Source organism: Phocoena phocoena, chromosome 2 (genome assembly GCF_963924675.1).
Source record: "Phocoena phocoena chromosome 2, mPhoPho1.1, whole genome shotgun sequence".
NCBI classification, from domain to species: domain Eukaryota; kingdom Metazoa; phylum Chordata; class Mammalia; order Artiodactyla; family Phocoenidae; genus Phocoena; species Phocoena phocoena.
Genome location: NC_089220.1, coordinates 59398434 through 59406379, shown reverse-complemented (window position 1 = coordinate 59406379; position 7946 = coordinate 59398434). Strand labels below are relative to the sequence as shown.

The 7946-nt window shown below is 37.4% G+C and overlaps 1 protein-coding gene and 1 pseudogene across 1 annotated transcript in view; one reads left to right on the top strand and one right to left on the bottom strand.

Moving 5' to 3' along the window:
* Positions 1 to 1622: 1622 nt before the first annotated feature.
* Positions 1623 to 7946, bottom strand: part of FBXO33 (F-box protein 33) — a 30825-nt gene continuing 24501 nt past the window's right edge. The window contains exons 2-4 of the mRNA XM_065872477.1: positions 5910 to 6020; positions 4438 to 5123; positions 1623 to 1981 (exon numbers count right to left, since the gene is read on the bottom strand). Coding sequence (XP_065728549.1) covers positions 1710 to 1981; positions 4438 to 5123; positions 5910 to 6020 — 1069 coding nt within the window. The 3' untranslated portion in view covers positions 1623 to 1709. The remainder of the gene's footprint in view (positions 1982 to 4437; positions 5124 to 5909; positions 6021 to 7946) is intronic.
* On the top strand, positions 2968 to 3165 carry LOC136119400 (large ribosomal subunit protein bL33m pseudogene; annotated as a pseudogene).

Sequence of the window (7946 nt, the reverse complement as noted above, 5' to 3'; positions counted from 1 at the left end):
CAAACATTCAGCTGGTTTCCTTACAGTTTCTGTCAGGAGTTATTTTATCTGATCACATTTATAAGATAAAATCTCACCACATCTGGCATTTACACACACTGTGCCAGTGGATTCACACTACTGATGTACATATAAAATCCGCATGGTATGTGCTCACTGGAGACAAAACAGTGCACACCTGTCAAAAGGTCATTTTAATATAAGATGGTAAAACCATTTGTAAAATACATATAAACTTTTTCCATAAATAGAATCATATCTGGACATTTGTTGCATAAATTGTGTTTCCAAAGCTTACACTAGAGCAGCCAGGTCTCAGCACTGCTGGGCACCCACGTTGGCTACTTACTTTATTATTGCAGACTGTCCTTTAACATTAAATGCACAACATTCGTACCACTTAAAACTGGGGTCAGGTGGAAGTCTCACAGAGACCACGTCTGTACCGCGGTTGCCCTGAAACAGTTAAGTCGGCTTTTAAAGCCTCTCAGATATAACAAGGTTTTAAAACATACTTCATGGAATGTTCTTCATGTATCATAGCAGCTCATACCTGTGATAGAACAAGCTTTCAGTTTTTCCTTTCTTTCCTTTACATTCACTATTCACAGTGAAACAGGTGCATGGTTTTTTTTTCTTTTTTTTTTGTTTTGTTTTTTTTTTTTTGTTTTTCAGAGTTCTGAGGTTGCTGACTGAGCCACAGCACAGCTGTGTACCACAGGTCGAAATTCGACCTTAAATATTACAGTCTAGCAGTATCTGGCTGGCCAGAGTGGGCCAGCCCCTGCCAGCATGTGGGCACTTCTTCAGTTAAATCTATTCTTTGGCAGCTGACACGCGCGCTGACAGAGAAAAATCCAGTGACTTGTTGCTAGGGATTTCACGACTAATGTTTGTTTGCAAGCATGTGTGTTTACAAACTGTGTTTTGATATTCATTTAGGAGGTTTTACCCTGGAATATTGTTTCTTTCTTCCTCCACTATTTGAAATCTTGGCTAAAAATCTAACTTGAATGTATGATGTAATTGATGAATTAAATTATGTCAGACATAGTTTAAAAAAATCCAATAATTTGAGTATTTGTATCGATGTAAATGCATTTAAAAAAGGATTCAGCAGTGTTCTAACCTAGTACTATACAAAATTGAGAATGGTAATTGGTGATATCAACTATTATATATGTAATGAAAGTTAAAGGCTTGGCTTTTCTGTTAAAGATAACTCATTTGGGATTGTATTATCCTCCCTCCTTCCATTTCAAAGAAAAATTAATGAAATGCTATCACACAATGAATGAATGCAGTGCATTGCATACAAATCCACCAGGCTATGGATATATATCTATATATGTATAAAAATATTTTGGCTCCTGAGCTCTGACACACAAAGAATAAAAACATCAAAAGGCAGAGTAACTCAGTGAAAAAATAAAGTTAGCCAGCAACCTCAGACAACCTTCGGTTGTATATTCTTAAGGTTTGGTAACAAGTCCATTAACCGTGAAAGCCCTATACATTGTCACTTTGAACTTCTAAACCAATACCTGACTACGTTCTTTGATCAAGAAGTAGAATATACATATATAATTCTATAAAGCTAATACTGATTAAACACAGCACAAAGGGATTAATTCACACTACTGAAAAAAAAAAACGTAATAGGACCCTACTTGCATATGTAACCACAGGAATTGTACATTTAAAAAAAGCTAAATGTCTTCGCTGAAGCTTTGCATCTCTCTGTAAAAATGACGATTTGGTTCAGTGAAGACACTGAGTGATTCGATGTCCATGATCGCGTGCCAAGGTTGACCTAGGCCCAGGGATACCTGCTCAATAAGGTTATGTACTGGATCCACATCCTGGTCGGCCAGTTCACCTTGGTCAAAATCAATGCTTTCTTCGGTGACTTCAAGTACTTTTAGATCAGAGCCACGAAGACGAGCAATGGCAATGAGGTTGTGTGCCCACACTGTGTAACCTTAAAAATAAGCAAAAGAGAAGCAGTCATTTCCTTGCATTTTATTTTGTCTGTTTTATAAGTTAGTCTTTTCCACAAATTTGTATCTCACTTAGCACTTTGGGGGTCCTTTGCCTTTAAAAATATGCTGAAATTTGAAAGGAAGTATGATTGCTTAGCTCAGGGAAAAAAAGACTAGAAACTTGATACTGTCTCCAAGAATATTACTGTGACTGGTGAACAGATAGGTGCTGTAATCGTATTCTGATATCATTTCAGTTAGTCAAACTGAAGACATTTAAAGTTTAAAGTATCATTTTATAGCTTCTGACAGTGTTGTATCAAAAAAAAAGTTTTATTTCATATGTATGTATCTATTAACAATACATAGGGGACTTCCCTGGTGGCGTAGTGGTTGAGAATCCGCCTGCCAATGCTGGGGACATGGGTTGAAGCCCTGGTCCAGGAGGATCCCAAATGCCGCAGAGCAGCTAAGCCCGTGCGCCACAACTACTGAGCCCACGAGCCACAGCTACTGAGCTCGCGTGCCTAGAGTCCGTGCTCAGCAACAAGAGAAGCCAATGCAATGAGAAGACCGTGCACCGCAACAAAGAGTAGCCCCTGCTCGCTGCAACTAGAGAAAGCCCATGCACAGCAACGAAGACCCAATGCAGCCAAAAATAAATAAATAAAATATATAAAAATTAAAAAACAAAACAATGCATAGTAAACTGGTATTTTTCATTAGTAAAAGTCATCTCCTATGGTGCTTCACAGTCCAAAGTTATAAAGTGATACTTTAAAGATAAACTGTTAATTGTCAGTAGCAAATATGTAAAGTATAAAACAGATATGGGAATGATAGGTACTAACTTTAGAATAGTGGTTACCTCTGGAAAGGAATAAAGTTGAATAAATGGAGGAGCTTTAGCTGTAGCTACATTTTACTTCTTAATAAAAGAAAAAAGCTTTAGGAATTTGGACCTGTTACCGAGGCTGCTGTCGCCATGTTCCTGTCCGCGGTCACCTTTGTCAAGACCAAGTCAAAAACAATTCTGGTGAAAATGTTGAGCCAAGCTGGAAGAGGTTTTTCCTTCAACACTAAGAGAAGCCGACTGTGGGAGAAACTGACGGTCTTGCATTATGATCCACTAGTGAAAAAAAAAGTCCTCTTTGTGGAACAGAAAAAAATACACTCCCTCTAAACAATGGATTGAAAATGAATTTGCTTTATAAATGAGAAGACTGAGGGCGGGATCCTGATTCAGAAATTCTGCAGCGTGTAATGAAAGAAGAGGAAATGGCATGGAATCACTGCCTCCTGTGATTTGAAGGCCATTGTGAAGGAAAACAATGCAGTGAAAGAAAGTTCTTCATATTAGGACATATATCATTGTATCACATTTATTTATCTTTCTGGATATTTTTATAGCCCTTAATAAAAATATTAAAATAGCCTGTTAAAAAAAAAAAGAAAAGAAAAAAGCTTTAGGGAATTCTCTGGTGGTGCAGTGGTTAGGACTTGGCACTTTCACTGCCAGAGTCCGGGTTCAATCCCTGGTTGGGGAACTAAGATCCCGCAAGCCTCGTGGCACAGCGCCCCCCCCCCCCAAAAAAAAAGGTTTAAAAAGACTGGCTTAAATTAATTTTCAATAACCTGCCATTTCTTCATCCTATTAAAAAAATCCTTATTTATTTATTACCTTCAATACTGATCTATTCTTTGCTATTACCTCTGATGACTGGCCAAATTATAAAGCAAAACTTGAAAAGCAAAATATACTCCCGCTCAAATGCAGCTAAAAGATTAATTCAAAAATAATGAAACAGAGATAATAAAGTATGTTTAAGATGTTCATAGAGACTTCCTATTTTGTATTCTTTAAATGTCTTATAAGTTACAGAAAGGAAGTAATATGTTCTTCTAACTTGTAAGAAGAGGAATGCTCTCCAAATGAAAACAGTTCACAGCAAGATGACAGGCCCGCCAGTAAGAAAAGAACATATCCCAGCCAAGAGAACCATCATTTAAAAAATACTGTACAAATTAACATGTTGATACCTAGAATCTAGAAGATTAGGCAGTGAGCATGAAAGAAATCATACTTTCTTCTTCCTTCTGTGTTATATTTTTAAGAGCTCTTATGATTAGAGAAAGAAATATATCTACTGCAGGTGGATATGTACGTATATTTTCTTAGATAATTTCAAATGCCATTTTTGTGAATACCATCAATCACATGGTAAAAGAAAAAAGTAACATGAGAGCTGGAACGAAACACTACACTTAGGGTAAAATATGACTTTCCACTTGTAAAAGTGGTATATCTTATACACGTTAAAAAGTATAAAAATCTGTATATCAACTTGTTAATAAGAGTTCTTGACAGTATAAATGCCAGTGCTATCTTTTTACTGGTAAAAAATGTTTTAGGTGTAATATCAATAACAAATTATAGTGAACAAAAATCACCTACCATGAACTGCCAGAAGAGAGAGCTTTGTGCACCTCCATGCTAATAAAACCAACGGATCTTCGTTTCGGTTGTCACTAAGATCTGGAAAACCAGATGTGTCAATCACATCATTCATTAATATAAAATGAGTGAGGAACTTGTCATACTGCCTAGATATAAGATCAACAATAGCTCCTGAAACACAAGTGATGTAGCTGTCAAAATGAATCCTCTCTAGTGGTATACTGGGTTTCAGAATCTTTAACATATCTTCACTCTTGATATCAAAAGCCATTATATAGACTCGGAGGTTGGTGCTCTTTCTTGACAAGGCTTTCCAATGCTCATCATTTGGCATGTTGTCCAGAGACTTGTGCATCACGGAAACATTGTGGACCAGGAGAGAAAGTCGCTGCAAAGGCACATGGTTGTTATCGGTTAAGACTCTTGCCATCTCAGCTGTAAAGTCACAGAAATCCAGGGCAAGTGAGCGTAGATTCACGAATTGCTCCAGTTCTACTGCGGTGATAAGGGTGCTGTTACCAGGAATATTGTTGTCCAGTAAACTCAGGTGCTCCATGGTGTTGGCAATAGAGTTTGAGAGAGATGACAGTGATGTTGGGGTTACTATTTCCAGCATAAACCCACAAGACAGCCACTTCAGTTGCCTACTATTACTAAGTATTTCTTCAAACAGCTGCTGAATTCTGTAAGGAAAACACATGCCACACGATCCTGTTAAGACTTAGCTCTAATCTTTAACACTGACTTTTTTTTAACACTGATTTTTGAAAATAGGGAATTAAATGGCATACAATGTTGAGATCCATTTGCTCTCATTAGTTAATTTCTGTTCAACCTACAAGTAATACTATCATTAAATTTCACATAAAAATATAATGGGGGGGCTTCCCTGGTGGCGCAGTGGTTGCGAGTCCGCCTGCCGATGCAGGGGACACGGGTTCGTGCCCCGGTCCAGGAGGGTCCCATGTGCCGCGGAGCGGCTGGGCCCATGAGCCCTGGCGGCTGAGCCTGCGCATCTGGAGCCTGTGCTCCGCGGTGGGAGAGGCCGCAGCGGCGGGAGGCCCGTGTACCGCAAAAAAAAAAAAAGTTATAAAATATAATGAATAAGAAGTATTAAACAAATAGATATATTAAACATATAGAAATATGTTCTTCAGGTAAAGGAGCATTTTACACCAGTACGTCAGAAAAGACTGATGATTTACAATTTATGTTATAGCAAAGACAAGTAGAGTAATAACAGTCTTAAATAGCAATAATTACCCAGTAAATTCTTTGACATGTCTGAAAGATTTATGACATGGAATGGCATGTATTGATCACTGTATTTCATAGTTAAGACATTTCCAGGGTAGATGTTCTTTTCAGAAACAAGTATCATTACTCTTCTAATTGTATCTTCTAATTTTTCAGAAAAAAACTGAAATTGTTATTAATATGAGTCCCTTTCCACTAACTATATAACTTACTGTTTAATTTTTTTGCCATCAGGGTCCACCTTGCTGAGGTATGTATTTGACAAACTTCCTTGCTGCTGTAGAATGCTTATATCTCCAAAAAGGCTAAACTTCTGGAGGTTCCTACAAGAGAAGTAATTTAAAGTAATTGTCTAAATAATTAACATAAAAATATAAATGTTAAAAATAAAAATATGCAGAAGGGATATTCTAGAGATGTTTCTATCTTATAACTTAGAATCCAATATTCTAGAGATGTTTCTATCTTATAATTTAGAATCCAATTAAGTACTTTCAGATTGCTTTTAACATACAATGAAAAGCAATGTGATACAAGAGAAATAGCATAAGCGTTAAAGAATGAGGCATAACAATTAGTTCAGAAACTCAATGTTTTAGTGACCAGGGAAAAGTCTTCTTAAAGTCTCTGGGACTCAATTCTTTATCAGTAATAATACTAGCTACCTTAAAGGTTTAGGGATGAATAAATAACAAAATGACACATGAAAGAACTATTTAAGATCTAAGTTTTATATATATGTTAACTGTAATATAAAATTTCCCCAAACCAGTTAACTTAGTGTGTTAAATGCTCAAGGGTGGGGCACTGCCCCGGAGATATCGTCTCAGTAAGAAATATTCTTTAACTAAAATCTAGAGAACCTTCCCCAGTTTTATGACCAAATGTACAGCTTATCAAAAAAAAATGTAAAAATCTTTCAATTTTAGTAACTTTAGCTACAAAACATATTTTTCTAACAGTAAAATTCTAAATAAAGTAGGAGAAAGTTGATTACAGGATAAAGATTAAAAATTCCTAAATGCTAATAATAATGGTTAAACAACAAAAATTCAATTGAGTAAATTTAAAGATCAACTTGGTTATTAAAAGATTCATGGGGCTTCCCTGGTGGCGCAGTGGTTGAGAGTTCGCCTGCCGATGCAGGCGACATGGGTTCGTGCCCCAGTCTGGGAAGATCCCACATGCCACAGAGCGGCTGGGCCCGTGAGCCATGGCCGCTGAGCCTGCGTGTCCGGAGCCTGTGCTCCGCAACGGGAGAGGCCACAACAGTAAGAGGCCCGTGTACCGCAAAAAAAAAAAAAAAAAAAGATTCATGAATCGGGCAGCATCCTATGTAGCAAATAGAAAGGAGCTCTGCAGAGCTGTAGAAAAGGAAAGGCTTTTAAAGGTGGAAAGGGGGCAGAAAATGTAAATTATTAGCAAATAATGCATTGTTGCAGGCAATGGTCACCCTCCTAAAGGGAACTGAAGGGCCTATAGGGCAGATTACCTTACTAATGCTGACTAGGTTGACTGATTACATTCCTGGGGTAGACTGAAACTGCAATTGCCCTAGGTATTAAGTCTTAGTTTGGTGACACAGGGTTTAGCATAAGTGACTCCATTTTGGGTCTGCTGTTTCCTTTTTAACATAAGCACTAGAGATTACATCTGTAACACAGAAGTTTGGGATAACTTTAATAAGAAATGTATAATCACAAGAGTGACAAAAGAAGATTTAAGTAAATGAAAGATAACACTTCTTGATAGTATGTCACATTTTCCCAAATTAAGCCTTAGTTTCACTAAAAAACCTGATGATTCCAAAACTTAGCTTGAAGAATAATCATTAATTCATTTATTCATTCAACCAAATTTTCTCTGAGGGCCTACTAAATACCAGGCACTGTGTGCTCCATCAGAGACATGACAGGGATCAAGCGCTGTGAAGGACAAGCACATGGTGTCACATCTTAATGGGGGTATCTGACACTGTGTAAGTCAGAAAAGGCTTCCCTAAATAAACTGATGAAAAACAGCACCTGAAGGAAATGTGGGAGCTAACCAGGAGAAGGAGCATGAGGAGAGGCTGTTGTAGGGAAAAGGAAAAGCATATGCAGAGCCCCTGAAGTTGAAAGGAACAAAGTGAGCTTGAGACACTCAAGGAAAGGAATCTAGAATACAGAGAGTGTGAACATAAAGTGAAATGAGGTTGTAGAGGTAGACTGAGTTATATGCTAAATAAAAATTTCTGGTTTTTGCCTTCA